At 35.5% G+C, this 19,140-nt stretch overlaps 1 protein-coding gene across 6 annotated transcripts in view; it reads left to right on the top strand.

The window, feature by feature from the left end:
* The window catches only part of Robo1 (roundabout guidance receptor 1), a 1,045,885-nt gene that overhangs the window by 1,015,037 nt on the left and 11,708 nt on the right, over positions 1 to 19,140 (top strand). For all 6 annotated transcript variants that reach the window (XM_058574582.1, XM_058574581.1, XM_058574578.1 and 3 more), the window contains 3 exons: positions 510 to 758; positions 8,837 to 9,243; positions 12,094 to 12,246. In XM_058574582.1, the coding sequence (XP_058430565.1) occupies positions 510 to 758; positions 8,837 to 9,243; positions 12,094 to 12,246 (809 nt within the window). The remainder of the gene's footprint in view (positions 1 to 509; positions 759 to 8,836; positions 9,244 to 12,093; positions 12,247 to 19,140) is intronic.

The following is a 19,140-nucleotide window of genomic DNA, read 5'->3' as shown; positions in this document are numbered from 1 at the left end:
CTTGCAGAGAAAAATAGTATATGTTAATACTTCAAAAACCTTTATGATAGCAGACTTTTTAAAACAATGAATCCTTACTATGATTTAGAAGAATTAGCAGGGCAGTGACGTATTGCATTTTATAAGTTGTAATTTCATTACATCTCTCTTGTTTATTCTCTACCACCTAAATTGATTACATTAGCTCGGGAAAGTCGATGTTCAAATCGTGTGGTTGCTTTGTATCTTCTTTTGCTTTCCTAATCCCACTGTCTCACTCTGTGTAACTCTTTTCCTCTGTTTTCTTTGTGATCAAGTAGCCTAGCAGTTTGCTCATTCATCCAAACTAGGAGTCTTGTACAAAATTTTTCCTTTTCCTCTTCTTCATTAAGCTCTTCCACAATTCATTTCTCTCTTCATATTTGAAAACAAGTCAAAGCTGACATTCCACTTACTATAGCAATAGTTTATTGGGAGAAACTGAAGTAAGTCAGCATGTTCTCATAGTAACACATAACATGTTGTTTCAGCTATGATCAAGAAATGTCATGTCCTGTACCACCAGCACGGATGTATTTGCAGCAGGATGAATTAGAAGAGGAGGAAGATGAAAGAGGCCCCACACCTCCTGTGCGGGGAGCAGCTTCTTCTCCAGCTGCCGTGTCCTATAGCCATCAGTCAACTGCCACTCTGACCCCGTCCCCACAGGAAGAACTCCAGCCCATGTTGCAGGATTGCCCAGAGGAGATTGGCCATATGCAGCACCCACCTGACAGGCGGTATGTGGTTTAGAAATAAATTTTAGCAGAATCAGATCATTTCCACTACTTACTGAGTGCTGTCCCATGAAGTAGTTTTCAAATCACATGAGCATTTTCTTGGAGTATTTTCCCACAGTAAAGCCTGATAAAGGACATATCAGTAATACTGTTGACAATGACATTAGATTAATAGATCCCAGGGCACTTGCAACCATAAAATAATGGGCATTGATACTCACCCACTTACGATAATTACATTCATGTACATGTGGCCTGCTAGTCTCATGACATGTTATTGCTGGTGGGTGTTTTTTGTACTTTAACTTTCCTTGTGCATGAGCAAACCACTTCTTTCTTTAGAAAAACAAATTTTTCTCTTATCTTCTAAAATTGAGTTCCACATAATGATTTGTTCTTTCATAGCTGTAATGTCATAGTAGAATGAATGAGTTTGGTGTGTTCATTTTATGTTGACCTCAGATACCTTTACTTTGATATAGGTTGGGATTATTTTATCCAGGTTACTACACAAAATGTGTGAGTGGGTGTGGGTGTGGGTGTGTGTGTTTAGACTTTTTACCCTAGTGAACATCATCATCCAATACATATTTTTGTTATCTGTGACTTCAGTTGTCATTTCTACCACATAAAAGCTATGACTGTATCATGTTAGCTCATCTTTCATTGTTGATGATATTGTTTGTACTATTTTATTGCCCTTGACACATTATAATATGTGTCTATTGCTTTCCATATTCTTAATATCATTTGAAATCGAGTATATCATTTGCCTCAGAAGATTTTCCCTCAATATTCTTGAATGAATAACAAATCCCGGTTTGTGCTGTTTGAATTTTATTCTGCAGATTAAGATAGAATTTGCAGTGTTTGCTAACAATTCTGTCATTAAGAAGTTATTACCAAATTCAAATCCTATACTTCTTAAACAGAAGGAAGTAGTTAAACCTTTCCCTGTGTGACAAGGGGAAACTTGGATTGCCATATATTTAAATAGTATTAACCTTTGAACTTCATGAAGATTGAGAGCAAATAAGTTGTCTTTCTTTCCTATTAGCATCACAAGCCATCTCAGCTACTCTTATTAGAAGCAAATGAGAGACGAACAGAGACCATTAAGCTTCTTTGGTTCTCTCAAGTAGCCTATTTCCTTCCACTCTCCTCTGTGTGGCCTCTGGGACTCCAGATCTTCCTCCTGACTAACCTTTTTTTTTTTTTTTTAATTATTCCTTTTGTAATCCTTTTTACCTTCCTTGTAAACAAAAAACAAATATGAGTTTCCTGTCATCTGTCTGGACATTACAGCCATAGGCTCTCCCTTCAATCCTCCCTTCTTTCTCTATTAACTATGTGGCTTGTAAACTTTCCTTAGCCTTCTCCCCCAGTTACAGACTCGCCTACTGCTGACTGTGGTTCAGCCACCTCCACCTTCCCAGTTCCTGGCTACAATTCTGCCCACTGTGTCCTAGCTTATACACTTTTTGTTTCCATCTGTCTGCTGAAAGTAACTTCCTAATGCTAAAATCTAAAGACTTCTTTGTCCTTATTATTCTTGAGCTCTCTGCAATGATGGCAGTTTTATAAATTGTTATGAGAATTGAATGAGATAATGTATGTTAAGTACCTGCAGAGGGGTAAGTTTTCAGCAAATAATAGTTCCCTTTTGTCCTCCTCCTTGTGTATCACCCCATCACTTGATTTGACAATTATATTCTGATGGCTGTCAAATTTATTTAGCCAGCCCAGACCTTTTCCCTGTGTGTCACAATGATATTTTCACTTGGACATCTCCACATGTCTAAACCCAAATTGATCATCTTTGCTCCTTGTCCTACTTTAATGGCTACTTATTTATATACCAAGGGGATAGGCAAAAGCATAAAAAATACCTTTGTCATTTGGAAATAAGCTGAATTATCCTTCTGCCTCATCTTTTGTCTTCATACCATCTATGAATTAAAATATTTACCATTTCCCTTTAATGCTAATTCCAAAATAGCCCACGATTGTGTTCCTTTGTTTCCATTTCTGTTGCTACTGGACCAGGGCCCCAATCCCTATCCCTTGGAATTTTCCCATACTCTTGAAATGATATCCATTTTTCTTTCCTTTCTCTCTTTACCTTCAAATGTTCTTTCATTGCATGGAAGTCTGGATCTGTTTCCCCCATTTCCAGTCCTCTTATGAAGCCCCGCACTCAAAGCTCCTGACCATCCTCTCTTTTCCTTCCCACAATATTTCTAATTAGTCTGTTTGAAATTCTCTAAGTTTATCTTAAACTCACCCAACATCCTGGTCTAGGACGTGCTGTTTTTTGGTTGTTTGGCAAGCATTCTTCATCTTTCCAAGTCCTGCTCAGAAACACTCCGTGGAGCTTTCCTCTGATGGACTGGCAGAAATCCACCAGTCTTCTTTTTCATCATCATAAGGCTCTATTCCCATCTCAGTTAATCAGTTTTCTTGTTGCTGTAGTATTTCCTATTTGTTTATCTGATGCTGTATTTAAATTCAAAGCTCTCTGATGTCAGAATTCATGTCTTACTCATGTCTTTGCATTCACAGATTTTCCCACTCCCCCACCCCAGTATATGATGGCTGGAATCTGATACTGAAAATGACCTACTTTCTACTGTTATAGGGTGACAAATACATGTATGATCTTGAAGTATACAGATGTGATTGAGAAAGACACCAAGTACCTGCAGCACTTATAGTGAATTTAACTAGTTTTAGCTTTTAAGTTTTTTTATTTTCAGTCTATAAAGAAATTATGAATTTTATTTCCAGGATCATTGCTGGAAATAACACTGGACACTAATAAAAAGGTGGTGTGAGCCCATTAAAAAAAGAAAATCCTGTTAGTGCTTTTGAAATGGTGACTATAGACTCTGTATGATATTTTAAAAATACAGATAAGCAAAATGAAAATATAAAGTACCAATGATCTATATAGTCAGAAGCAGACACTGTTCAGAGCTCAGTAAAAATCCTTTCAATCTTTCATCTCTACCTGTTTTCACATTGTGTTGAATTTGTAGCTTGCCAGTATTATTTTGCAAGTTACTCTTTTCGCTGAACAGTGTATTTTTCTCTGTTGGTAACTTTCAGTGTAGACACTTGGGTTAAATAGATACTGTAATTTATGTAGCTCATTCCCTAATGTTGGCATTTAAATTGTGCCTACCCTGTTGAGACTAGATAGAGTGTTGGACTCTCATCTGTAGTTAAGTCCTTGAGTGAAGCCTCTTCTCAATCCTTTTACCTATTCAAACATCAGTCCCATCAGTCAATGACTTCTGTTTCTTATCATCCTGCCACTTCTCTAATGATGCAATCATTAGAGATAGATAGCTATTTCTCTACAGGTCTCATTCTAGAGCTTCAGACCCATATATCCCACTACTTATTCCTGCAGATTTTTACTGCCTAAATATCACTCTGAGAGAAGCACATATATTCAGGCATAAATGCACTTTTCTTGTTCCAGCAGCCATTTTCTCATGCCTGCATTACAGTAATGTTCTGCTAAGTGGTCTCAGTGCCTTTGACCCTGCCCCTTCTTCAAACTGTGCCCCTGCTGCAGGGTGTACAGAGACATTTTCCTGAAATGCAATGCTGATCAAGTTTCATCAATGCTTGAAATCTCACAATGGTTTCCCATTCCCCTTAAAATAAAGACAAGATTCCTTAATGTAGCAATCAAGACCCTTTGTGATCTGACCCCTCTGTGGCTTCATCCTTGCCCACTGCCACACCCCCATCAATGTCTGTATTGTTTTACTCTTAAGTTTCTTCTAGTTCCTGGAAGAAGAACAGTTCTTGTTCACTTCAAGGTCTCTGCACATTCTGCCCAACTTCCTGGAACACTATTATCTGCTCCTTTTTCAGAGCTAACACCTATGTATTCTTTAAACTCAAAATTAAGTGGCAGATTCTCCTTCCCTAATACCACAATGAAGGGATGGGAGCCTGTTATATGTATTCCCACAACACCGTATATAGCCCCCATCAGGGTGCTGACTTAATGTATTATGATTGCACACATAATGAATTGTTGATCTCTTCCACTGGACTACAAGTTCAAATAAGAAGTATATTTTATTCAGCTGAATTTCTAACATAGTGTCTGAATTCCTATCTCTATTGCTGTCTAACAAACTACTCTAAAACTTGGTGACCTATAACAACCATTTTATTTTATTCACAATCCCATGAATTTGGGATTCTGAAAAAAATCAGTTGGACAATTCATCTCTAATCTACGTGACTTTCACTTGGTTGTGGGGGTAAGATCTCCTGCCAAGTTAGTTTTATCCCTCATATCTGATGTCCCAATATTCCTCAGCCTCCATCTCCAAAGTGTCATCACATAGCCTGGGCTTCTCATAATATAAGGTTTCAGGATAGAGACACTTTTAACATGTCAGCTGGTTTCAAAGAAGGCAGAAAGAGGAAGTTTTCAGATCAGTTTAGTACTATATTCGGGATAGGGGCATAATCTTACTCCTTCTATAGCCTTATTGGTCAAAGCAGTCACAAAGTTCATCCTGATGTAACAATGTAGAACCAAATTCCCTCTCTCGTTTCAGAAGGTCATTTGAATTTACAGATATTATTATGGGTATTCTGAAAAATGAGGTCATCTCTGGCCCAGATATGTATAGTTAGTTTGTATTCAGTATGTATGCCTTAAAATTGAATCTTTATAATCCTTAGTCTCAAAATCTAGTAGGGACCACACAATAATAGAGGCACAATAGATGTTTAAAGAATAAATACATTGGGGCTGGGGTTGTGGCTCAGTGGCAGAGTGCTTACCTCGCACATGTGCAGCACTGGGTTTGATCCTCAGTACCACATAAAAGTAAACAAAGATATTGTGTCCATGTGTAACTAAAAAATTAAAAAAAAACAAATAAATACATTATTTTATGCTTGTTGATTAGGGGCATATGTAAATATTACAATATACATAACAAAAAGTTAATGAAAAAAGTATTATAATACCACAATATTAATTTTATAAGCCTTAAAGGCTTGCACTATTATTAATATTGCAATTTTCTTCTTATGAGCTTCTAGGATATTCCATATTGTCTAAAATTAGAGAAACTAAATGACTAACATAGTGGCAACCCTTCTCTTTTTCTCATATAAGAACAATGAAAATAATATAATTAAACTGATACATATTGTTTCAAAAAAATTACACTATTGCATTCACTGCAGTTAATAATAAAAATACCTTGAACAGCAAAAATAGTTTTCATGTATGAAGTAGAAAATTGTCTGATGTTTTTTCATACAGACAAGTTGAATATGATATTGTTAGAAGGAAAAGAAAGAAATAAGGTAAAGGAAAATTAAATATCTTGTCTTTTTACAAACTGGGTAATAGTTGATTATACAAAAAAATTGAAACTACACTAGTGTTAGAAAAAAGGATTTGAAAGGTATGGGGTTTTTTTCCCCTTTTGTCTTTTGCCTGGTACATGCTATATGGTGAACTGTAGAGACACCTGCTTTCATAAATTAATGGAATCACCCCTTTCTTTCTTGAACATATTTATGAAGGCATCATTTTCGCAGGAGCCTAGAGTGTTGTGAGTCACAGTCATATACTTGTACATTATTTCAGAAGATGCTGAAACCCCTCAGGGGGAGGAATCTAAAAGGTTGAGGTTCGTTTGCAACAAGCCCCACTTGAATGCAGCATCTCGAAATAGCTTTTTGTTTTCAAGTAGAATATATTACATATTTCAAACTGTACATGTTTATCACACATTCCCCGGGATGGCCTTATTTACAGATGGTTTGAATACATTTTTTTTTCCTGTCTTTCCTCAGAATTTGCACGTGTTGGTAGGAGTTAAAAGACAGCTCTTGTTTAACATTTTTGCTCTACAGAATGTGAATTATCCAAACAGCAATGCTGGCATCCTTTCACAGGGAAGCTGGCCATTCTACATCCCTTTATTGATGGTCAAAACAGTCCCCTTTGTACTAAAAACTCTTACAAGACTGTAAAAAAAAAAAAAGAAGTTTCTTGTGGTATTTTGGATGTGCATGCTTACAAAGGCTGCAAATTAACTTTTAAGTATGCTATTTTATTGCATTCCAAATTAAACAAAGGTTTTCCTCCTATGTGTATGACAGAATCCACATTGAAACAATTATCCATTTTAATTTCTTAAATAACTCCAGCTTTGGCACATTTTTCATATTTCTTCTAGTGCCACACACAGACACATTACAAACCACCCAGAAATGAAAAATGATGAATTATATTAAAGAACCCTACATGTGTGAACATATAAAAAATGTGTAATAATGTACACTTATATACACATAGTCCTTTACTAAAACATGTTATTTTTGTTTCTTATGTTTTTAATTCAACTATAACTGAAACATACCTCTCCTGGCGTGCGCGCACATGCACACACACACACACACACACACACCTCTATTGGCATACATTGTGTGCGTGTGTGTGTGTGTGTGTTAATACCATTCCTAGAAGGAAGGAAGGTCATGATCTTGGAAGCAAAATTTGAGTTTAAATTCTGCATTTTAGACACCCTACTTTAAGAACTTTGAGAAAATCCTTAATTCCTCTGAATTTCAATATCCTCATATATAAAATGATAATTTAAAAAGTAACTCAGAAAATTGCTTCGAGAATTGAGATAACATTGTAAGATATGCTTAGATACAAAATATGTGCTCAGTGAGTTACTTGTTTTGTTTAAAATAATTATCATTTATTTTAACTGTCATGTGCTGAATCTGTGTTTTTTAATTCTATGAAATCAGGAGTGCAGGATCTGATGAGGTACTGTCATGAACCTTCTGCATGATAGTCCCCCATTGTGTCCCATCTTTGACCTTGCACCTTCTGAGCATCACTGTGTGTCCGTGTTTCCCTTTTTCGCAAGCATGCTCTTAATTAGGTGCTACTCTCTTGGTATTTTTCTCCCTTGGGAATAACACCTTTCCATGACTTTTCTTTCACTTAAGTCCAAATGCTCTCTATCTTCTCAGTCATCTTATATTCACTGGAGTAGATTGGGTAGTATTGGCAGAAAGACTACTTTTAACTGATGTTCTTCAAGCCTGTGGAGAGGTGGCTGAAACATCAGTTAATCTGTGAACTAAGACTGTGGGATACTACTTAATTTTACCCTCCGTTTTGATCCTTAACTAATTTCAGGTCATTAGAAAAAATACCTTTAAGCATGTTATTAAAGAGATAGATAGAATAACAGGAAAACCAAGGAAGTTTAAAACAGCCAATCACCTTCATTTAAACTCATAAATGAGTAAATTAGAGAAAAATCGCTCTTGGGTCCTATAGCTTTTAAAATGAATATATAGTATTATTTAATACATATATGTTACATACATATTAAAATATGAAAGGAATTGTGTTATGTGCTGAATATGTTTTTGTTAATTCTATGAAATTTTACTGTTTATAGTCTAGTTGAATTGACTTCGTTCACTTGGAATAGTAGAGTGGCAATAAAGGAAAGGGAAAGAAATGAATGTTTTTGGAGTGAATTGGGGATGAATGAATGTTGTCTTTGGCAATAATAAGCTATAGATAATTTGGAAAGTCTGTAGGACAAATACAAAGGTAGATGCTCCCCAAAAGAGTAATAATCAATGAAGTGGAACAAACTTATGTTATAGGTGCATACATGAATATTTCACAATGAACCACACTATTGTGTATAATTATAATGAACTAATAAAAACATTAAAATATGTATCACTTCCTATTTTAACTTTTATAAACTTTTCAATTCAACCGATAAACATGAGACTTAGCTGAGTATATTTCTATAAAACTTGAATAAAATGTACTGCAGGGAAGCCCCTAAGTGAGATACAACCCAAAGTAAAATCAAACTCGGATATAAAAGATTTATAGCATTTTTTTTTTACTTCCTCTGTGCAAATCAGCTCAACAGAAGTAAAGATCAAATCAGTTTCCTTGTGAATTTCTGGTTGCTTCCTTGTGTCCTGACTTAGATAATGAGCTGAGCTGTTGCTCTTTATTCCTGTTCATGCAGAAGGCAGCCAGCGAGTCCTCCTCCGCCTCCGCGGCCGATTTCTCCCCCGCACACCTATGGCTACATTTCAGGACCCCTGGTCTCAGATATGGATACGGATGCGCCAGAAGAGGAAGAAGATGAAGCCGACATGGAAGTTGCCAAAATGCAAACTAGAAGGCTTTTATTACGTGGGCTTGAGCAGACCCCTGCCTCAAGTGTTGGGGACCTGGAGAGCTCTGTCACTGGGTCCATGATCAACGGCTGGGGTTCAGCCTCAGAGGAGGACAACATCTCCAGTGGGCGTTCCAGTGTTAGTTCTTCCGATGGCTCCTTTTTCACTGATGCTGATTTTGCCCAGGCAGTGGCAGCGGCCGCAGAGTATGCTGGTCTGAAAGTGGCGCGAAGGCAGATGCAGGATGCTGGTGGTAAGTCGGGCACTTTCCCCAAGCCACAAAGAAAGCTCAATGTGTGTGCATTAGTGCTGATTAGCACCTATGGTTTGGTGTCTAATTTATAACCACTTTTTCTTTTCTTTTTTAATTGAGTAAGGAAATCAAAGTCCAAGAATATGATTTATTTGTATTATTTTCTTTCTTTCCTTCCTTTTTTTTGTCAAACTTCTAAATTCTGCATTTATTTAATAAACGCTATATAAATGAGAGTAAAAAGAAGCTAATTCAAATGTCCTCATTTTAAGTATAATTGTAAAAATATATATGACTGTATATCTGTGTGTCTGTTTCACACTGATTGGTCTAGTTTCTTTAAGGTATGTATTTACTCAGTTAAATGAGCTTTGTGTTGCTCAATGCATAGTATGTATAAAGTAACCCAGATAAAATTTATTGTGATAATTCTTTTATTTCATTTAATCAGATGTTCTGTCAAAGAAATATTTACATATCCAGGTGGGACAGTCAGCCATTGGAAAATAGGCTATTTCTTTTTGAAACTCATTTCCTCGTGTCTTTTCAAACTAGAATATTAATTTAATTGGGAAAAATTAAAGATTTGGATAATACACACACATTTTCAAGCATAAATATTTTCCCTCTTTGATCTAATAATTGAGAGAGAGCAGGTTTTAATCCAGATGCACATTATAAATTTTCTATTTCCCTTTCTCATTGCCAGTAACCTATTTTTAATGAGAATGTATCTCTTCTTATGTTTTAACCCATTTTTGCTTATTGCCTTCTCCTCCCAAGTATGATAAAGAAAATAATTTGAATATAAAACATATTTTTATGATTTAATTTGTGTAGGATGAATAAATATTTACACGAAGACATACATTCATATTATTGTGTGGTGCGTGTGCATCTGTGTGTGTGTGCACACGCATGCATCTGTATTTCTGGAGCTGTAAAAATGCACGTAGTAGAATAAAAGAATGTGGTCATCAAAAAAAGAGATAATATTTAGGGAAAAGAAAAGACTGTCACAACAATTGATACTTGTTACTTATTATTAACAACTGCCACATTGGTAATTTTCTGTTTTCTAGATACTTCATTTGTCATTATTTTTTATCAGTATAGAATATTTTCAGAGAAAATTTAACTTGCATCGTTAAGTCATCTCTATAAATTTTTTATCCTGAATATGTTGCAGAAAAAAAGATTTCTAATTTTCTTCATCCTATTACTATGGAATATATATATATATATATATATATATATATATATATGTATGTATTTTAGTCAGGTCTATATTTTATGAAATTTGGACTAATATCTTTTCTTCCAGTAGCTGCTGAATTCAGTAAAATATGCAAACCTAATTCTCTTAATGAATAAATAACCTTATATATAGCTTTTGTTTCCCTTTCCTCTTTAATTCTCTGTTAAAAAAAAAATACAGGAAATTAAGCATCTCAGACCACTACTTTCCGATTGCATTAAGGGTGTTTTTCAGTTCATTAAATCAGGAAAACATAGAAATGATGTTGAAAATTCATCTGTAAAGGACTTTATGCCTCAGGGTCTATGAGCAGTGGATGGCCTTACACAATAGAATGAGTGATGGGCTTCCTCTCAGCCCTAATTCTCTGTTTTCATGGATATGTAACTTTAATTGTAATAGTCTCTATCACAGCTAAGGAGAGGTTTTGGTTTAATATTTTATTATATTGTAATTGAGTAGCATTTCTGGTTTTCTCTTGGCTCATGATTATAATGAACTAAATACATGTCTGCCTATTGCAGTGTTCTTTTCAGGAAATGGTGATGCTCACCATGTGACTTGAAGTTAATATAAATGAATAACCCAATCACCTTGCTTCTCACTTGGCTGCATTAATGTCTATTATTTAATATGCTTGGGTTAGCATTTTTAAATGTGTTCATTTCTCTATATGTGGCTTCTTCTGTTTATAGTCAATATATATGTTGTCGGGTCTGTTTGAAATTTCTTATGGTACTAAGGAGTTCTGGGTTTGTGACTGGATTTTGTAGAAACCAAAATAGGGAAGGTCACCAGAAGGCCAGTGGCTCTTCATTGCCCTTCTGGGTTAAGTATGTTGTACCTGTTGTAATACATCATCTACGTAGGAGAGCCAGAGAATTTGATAGCACTGAAATGCACCATGTCTGATTGGTAAATTCAGTTCCCATTGGTATCTGGGAGTAATGTTTCTCCAAAAATAAATAACCAAAACTACCTCTACCTCCACCAAAACACAGTGTTTAGAAGAGTCACATTATCTAGAATCAGCAAATATCTTGAGACAGAAAAGGGATATAAGTCATTTTTGGTTCATCTAAATATGTGAGATAGATAATTTTAGATCACCTCAAAAGAAATACATTGGATTCTGCCATCATAGAATGTCAAAAATACATTTTTAGCTAAAATAAGGACGTGATTAGAACAGTTCATTCTTAGAACATGAATTTTTTAAGGACTCTGACTCTTTGGAGAAAACAACAAACATTGAATATATTATGCAAAATTTTAATTAATGTTTTTGTCCAAGAACATATTACTAACACTAGTTGCAAAAATATGGGAATGTGGGGCTAGGGATATAGCTCAGTTGGTAGAGTACTTGCTTCACATACACAAGGCCCTAGGTTCAACAGCCAGCACCACAAAAAAAAAAAAAAAGGAATGTTTTTCTTTACCAAATAAGTATCATCAGCCTACTATTTGTTAGATTTTATTCAAGTGATTTTTAAAATTAGGACTGTTCCTAGCTTCAGTGTTTTGCTGTTGTTGTTCCTGTTGATAATTAATATTCACTGATGAGTCTGGCTCTGTTGTTTCTTTCCCAGGTCGCCGACATTTTCATGCATCTCAGTGCCCGAGGCCCACAAGTCCTGTGTCTACAGACAGCAACATGAGTGCTGCGGTCATGCAGAAAGCCAGACCAGCCAAGAAACAAAAACACCAGCCAGGACATCTGCGCAGAGAAGCCTACACAGATGGTAAGTCCACTGAAAAGCACCTATGAATCCCGCCTGTTTACCCTGCCTCTCTGGGATCAGTGAATGGGTTCACTAACATTAGAAATTACATTAAAAATTAATTGATAGTAAGTGTCACATTATGTACAGGAGTGATCTACTTCCATAGCTTGTCAAGTACCTCTAGCCCTTATTGTTTTCTAATAAGTTGATTATTTAAGAAGAAGTGTATACCTTTAATATTTTGAAGTTTTCATTTTTCAAACAACTGGATGTGACTATAGTTGAAATAATGGCAGAGGATTGACTTTTGTCAGATTCCTCCAAAGTATCTCTATTTTTTTTTCATTTTACTTTTTTTACAACATAACATTCAAACAGAAGACAATACATTTGTGTGAATATTAATTCTACCCACAGTGGTATCACACCCAGTTATTTTGTGCACCAAAAGGCAAATCAAATCATCTTCTTCATGCCTTCACATACGATATTGACTGTCACTGAAGAGGGGCTGCTTGTATTCTCAAGGGAGCATGGGAGGAGAATGCAAACACTGTGATGTTGTCTAGAGAAAGACTTTAATGAAAGTGCCTCAGGTGGCCCAGCATTTATTAAACCGCCACCTTCTCGTTTTATAACACAACGCCACGGGCTTCGTTGGAAATGCATGTAAGATAAATTCTCTCCGACTCACCCACCTTGTCAAGTTTTCTAAATTTGCTAAAGGGGTGGGGGACAAAGGGTGTCACAGGCACAGTTTCCCCACCTCCTGGTCCTCTGCAACCACAATCTGATTAGGACTTTCATTACAAGTCAGCAATTTTTCAAAAAGGGCATCATTTGCCATTATCATATGAAAACCTAATATTATAGATCCTTATCCAAGGTTACGAGGAGGGTTTTCTGAGGTACTTCTCCCTGTGATTCCTGCCACTTGACAGAAAAATTTAATACAAAGCTCACAGCACGATGAGCACAAGTAATTTTGCAATGAGTGGCTGTCCGGGCTATTATCTGTACTTTATTCTGAGTACTTTCTCTCACTAGCATCTATCTGATATTAGACTACATTAAATACTGGCGTGACACAGCGCACCTGGGCCTCCTGGCTTCTGCCCAGGACTCTTTTGTCAGTGAAACTGAGCTGTCAGAATATTATCTGATTTTGAAGGGTTATTACAGTGGCTTTGTGCGTATTTGCCTCTGTGAGGGGACAAACACTAGGTGTAAATTCCCAAACTCTACCAGCCATTTTACATTTATGGGATCCCTGTAATGCCATTTTACAAGTTTTATGGCTGTTTTATCAATTTTTATTATCTAGAAGAGAGTGCTCCTAACTGGAAAACTGGCCAACATGGAGCCTGGATGTAAACACATCTAAATTGAATGCATAAGGGAAAATCTGCCTAAAGCAGATCTTTCCACCTCTTATTTATGTGTGTTTCTTTGGGAAACATGGCATTGAATAATGCCCCCTGAAAATGTTTTAAGTAATGCAAACATGCCAAGTTGAAAAATACAGCATTGTAGTTATGAATTACACTGTGCTTGAAAATTGTTATCTGTATTTATTGTCCTCATTCCACAGTACTTATTTCAGTGTGTTTAATAATTAAATGTAAATTCTAACTAATCCCTGAATAATAACTTAAATTGAATGATGAAACACACAAGTTATTTTTTTTTTAATTTAATTTCAGGAATACCAAAGAACTATATTGAAACATGTGTAAAGCCAAAAAGTTAATCTGAAACATTATTTGGATTTCTAATTGCTTATTTCACAAAAGTGATTATGCAAAATTATCATAGTACATACTTTAATATAGAAGCTAATAATTATTTTCTTTAGGTAACAAAATTAGATCAAATGGAGAAATAACTAAAACTGTTTTTAAATTATATATTTAACTTCCCTTCAACATTTTGCTAAGTTATGCTTATTATACTAATATTTCTTGAATTTAATTCAGCATGTTTACTGGTGGGTAGGAGAAAAAGTAATAAAGCTATATTTTATACATATCCCAGCATGCACATCAATTAATTAAAACCACAAAAATGCAGATATTTCTTAATGCATCAAATAAAAGAAATTCATGTATCCCCATACTCCATAATGCTAGAGATTGAACCCAGGGCTTCAGATGAGTGGGGCAAGGAGTCTACCACTGAGTACCTACCCCGCTAAAATGTACATAGTCTTGATGGCTATGGATATGACAGAGAGAAAAGTCATTTTCTCACAAACTCTTTTATCAACTTACTACATTATATTTTTTAAACACAAACCATTCCACAATGAAGCTCAAAGCAGACAAAATTTGTATAAAAATTTAAAAGGAGAAGTGGGGAGGAGATAGAATTTAAAAAGCTAACAAATGTTAAAATGTGAATTCCACATATCAGTAAGATATGGAAGGTTTGTTGGCTTTTCTTTTTTCTGACTGTAATGCATAGACTGATGGATGAGCTTGATTATAGTTTATAGATTTTTGTCCACTGTCTAGAACATGATGTATTAGTTTTGCATTTGTAGCTCTTTTACTTTGTAAATTTAGTTCAAATTCTGTATTCCCTTGGTAGAATTTTTGTAAACTCTATGAAAAAGAATAAAGAGTAACTTTGAACTGAGAGAGTGATCTGGAATGAGTCTTCTCAGTCCCCATATTAGTTGCTAAGGCTGCCATAACAATCTACCAAAGATTGGGTGACTTAAACAACAGACATTTCTTTCCTGAGCTCTAGAGGTTAGAAGATCACTAAGAAGGTGACAGCAGGGTTGGTGTCTTGGGAAGCCTCTCTGGCTTCAAGATGATGGTCTTGTCTCTGTGTCTTACATAATCTTCCAACTGCGTGTATCTGTGTCCTTATCTCCACTTCTTAGAAGGCCATTGGTTAGATGAAAACTCACACCAGAGAATTCATCTTAATAACTTCTCTAGAGACTCCAAATACAGTCACATTCTGAGGTATGGGGAGTTAGGACTTTTTGATATGAATTTTAGGGGGACATATTCTAGTCCCTAAGATTCTACCAGCCCCTCCAGAATGCTTGCATTGTGGGACTGCTGAATGCAAGGCATCGTGCTTCACACCACAGTCAGACTGACAGGCAGCATCTGATTACTTATTTATTTCATATTTGCCACGTTCAAGTTTAACCCAGATGGAGGATAGGATTAAAATATATGAATATTTATCAGCTGAAGTCTTATGGAGTTAAAGCCAAGCACAAGTGCATTTCTAGGACCTTCTAATAGATTCTTCCCACCCCCTCTTTTCAACCTTTCCAATACATTTACATACTTGATTTAAAAACCAAATCTATGTTATTTCTCTAGCTCTACTTTTCATAAATTATAAATTTGCCACACTCTTTGGAATGATGTTATTTTGACTTGATTTATCATTAATTACAAGGTCTTGGGACTTTAAGCAGTTAAGTAAATAGGCTGCCGAATCTCTATAGTGAGTTAATGCTGTGCTGGCAGAATTGTCTGCATACAATGTTCTTATATATTTCTGTACATGCTATATAATTTGTTATTTAGAGTCTTGTGTAAGAAGTGAGTTAATATTCTTATATAAAGAAAGAATACACACACATACACACACACACGTAAATCAGGTCCATAATTCCAGTTCTTAAACCCAATTTGAACTACTTTATGACATGAATTACGTGAAAAAACTATTTCACATAGGTGTATTGTTTACACGTGATTATGCCTGGTTTGAGTTTATAATCATTTTATAATCCTAAATAATTTCTCGGGCAAACGTGTTTATATGAGAAATTAAACCTGCTAGTATTCCTCTATAATTGTCAATTAAACACAGTGACGATTATATTCAGGAAGTTGGAATCTTTAAATCATCACTGAGTTCTACTTTTGACCTGTGTTACAGACAGCACCTAATGGAACATGTGGTAATAGGTTTTGTCTTAAGAGTTATATGTTCCCAAGACTTTGTATGATCTTGTGTTAGTGGTAATTGTTAGCTTTGATAGCTGATAAACACAGATACTTTTTGATTTGATGGTAGTGGCTTTTATTCATCTGCTTCCTGATAACCTGAGTTTATAATCTGGTTTATGTTTACAGTAAATAGAAAGTAGAGAAATGCATCTACAGTCTGGGTATACTCTGAATGAGGATTTTTCCCTTCCTCTTGTTTTTAGTCCCAGGTTCAATCTGAACTTAGAAGCACTCTGCCTTGGGTCTCCTGCCTTTAGGCCCTTCGTTATGGTCTGGTTTTTAACTCTTTCTGTTAACTTGATCAACAAGTAGCAGATGAGGGAGGACTTACACATCTAGTACTTATTTTTAAGTAATATTTTTGAAAAATCCACTGAAATAATGGACAAAGGAAGTAATTCATGTACTAGTAACAATGGCAATCCAATTGCAAGACAGAATACTTAGAATTTTAACATCAGAGGGAAATTAGTACTGTTGGCTCTACTTTGGCCACCCTATTAACTAATATGTTGAGCCTATTGATATGACACTTGAACATGTTAAGCCCCTGAAAGCCAACAACAAGAAACTGAAATTAAAACTTTGATCACTTTTTATAATGGGTTCTCAAGTACAGCAGCTGGTACTAAAAAAAATGTGAGTTCAAGCTGCTTCTTTCAAAGACCAATGCCATGAATCCTAATGCCTTAAGCTTTAGCCTATAATGTCAAGAGAAAATTAGTTAAGAAAATCTTACAATTTTTTTAGGAAAAAAGAAAGCGTTCATTCATTGTTTTTTAAATACAAGAATAGACTCCTAGATTAAAACTGATGCTTTCTAGGTCCTTCAATATACTATAGTAAAAATCTTCAAGTCACAATTTTAACATTTAAGTTTCTCATATTGGTACATGTAAATGATAGTTGGTAAAACATTGTCAGTAATAATAAAATAACTGGAAATAGCCTACATATTCCTCTGAAGTCATTGGCTACATAAATTATATATTAATAGAACAAATTGTTATGAAAACTTCTCAAAAAAGTATGTATTTATAAAAATGTATATGATAACATGGTTAAAAGAAAAAAGTACAATCCAATTCATGTTATTAAACACAGAAGGCTATATACTTGTGTCTGGTACTTTCTATCAGACTTGCCATCTGTAGATTATCAGATAAACACTATACATAATCCCAAGTGTGACCATTTTTGGTGGTCCTTGTCTATGAATGCTGCTTCTTTGAGTTTATGACTTGGCCGCCCTGTTTTTTTTTGTTGTTGTTGTTGTTGTTTCTTTTTTTTTTTAATAAATCACAGCAGAATGCATTACAATTCTTATTACACATATACAGCACATTTTTCATATCTCTGGTTATATACAAAGTATATTCATACCAGTTCGTGTCTTCATACATGTACTTTGGATAATGATGTCTATCACATTCCACCATCCTTGCTAATCCCCTGCCCCCTCCTTTTCCCTCCCACCCCTCTGCCCTATCTAGAGTTCCTCTATTCCTCCTATGCTCCCCCTCCCTACCCCACTATGAGTCACCCTCCTCATATGAGAGAAAACATTTGGCATTTGTTTTGGGGGATTAGCTAACTTCACTTAGCATTATCTTCTCCAGTGCCATCCATTTACCTGCAAATGCCATGATTTTATTCTCTTTTATTGCTGAGTAAAATTCCATTGTGTATATATGCCACATTTTTTTATCTATTTATCCATTGAAGGACATCTAGGTTGACTCCACAGTTTAGCTATTGTGGATTGTGCTGCTAGAAACATTGATGTGGCTGTATCCCTGTAGTATACTGTTTTTAAGTCTTTTGGGTACAGACCGAGGAGAGGGTTAGCTGGGTCAAATGGTGGTTCCATTCCCAGTTTTCCAAGGAATCTCCATACTGCTTTCCATATTGGTCGCACCAAAAAGCTTCTGGTGAAGCTTTTTGGGTCTTCCAGGTATAGAATCACATACACACACCAGCAATGTATGAGTGTACATTTTTCCCCACATCCTCGCCAACACTTATTTTTGTTTGTCTTCATAATAGCTGCCATTTTGACTAGAGTGAGATGATATCTTAGAGTAGTTTTGATTTGCATTTCTATAATTATGAGAGATGATGAACATTTTTTCATATATTTGTTGATTGATTGTGTATCCTCTTCTGAGAAGTGTTTGTTCAGGTCCTTAGCCCATTTGTTGACTGGGTTATTTGTTTTTTCGGTGCTTAGCTTTTTGAGTTCTTTATATACCCTAGAGATTAGTGCTCTATCTGATGTGTGAGGGGTAAAAAATTGCTCCCAGGATGTAGGCTCTCTGTTCACCTCACAGATTGTTTCTTTTGTTGAGATGAAACTTTTTAGTTTGATTCCATCCTACTTATTGATTCTTGGTTTTAATTCTTGTGCTATAGGAGTCTTATTAAGGAAGTTGGGGGCCTAATCCCACATGATGAAGATTAGGGCCTACTTTTTCTTCTATTAGATGCAAAGTCTCTGGTTTAATTCCTAGGTCCTTGATCCACTTTGAGTTGAGTTTTGTGCATGGTGAGAGATGGGGGTTTAATTTCATTTTGTTGCATATGGATTTCCAGTTTTCCCAGCACCATTTGTTGAAGATGCTATCTTTTCTCCAATGCATGTTTTTGGCATCTTTGTCTAATATAAGATAATTGTAATTTTGTGGGTTAGTCTCTGTGTCCTCTATTCTGTACCATTGGTCTATCAATCTGTTTTGGTGCCAGTACCATGCTGGTTTTGTTCCTATTGCTCTGTAGTATAGTTTAAGGTCTGATGCCCCCTTCTTCACTCTTCCTGCTAAGGATTGCTTTAGCTATTCTGGGTCTCTTATTTTTAAGATGAATTTCATGATTGCTTTTTCTATTTCTATGAGGAATGCCATTGTGATTTTGATCAAAATTGCATTAA

The sequence above is a fragment of the Marmota monax genome, unplaced genomic scaffold (assembly GCF_021218885.2).
Source record: "Marmota monax isolate L192 unplaced genomic scaffold, Marmota_monax_Labrador192_F-V1.1 WCK01_AAM20220418_F8-fsc00016, whole genome shotgun sequence".
Lineage (NCBI taxonomy): Eukaryota > Metazoa > Chordata > Mammalia > Rodentia > Sciuridae > Marmota > Marmota monax.
Note: the sequence above shows the minus strand (reverse complement) of the source record. Positions and strands in the feature narration are given on the sequence as shown.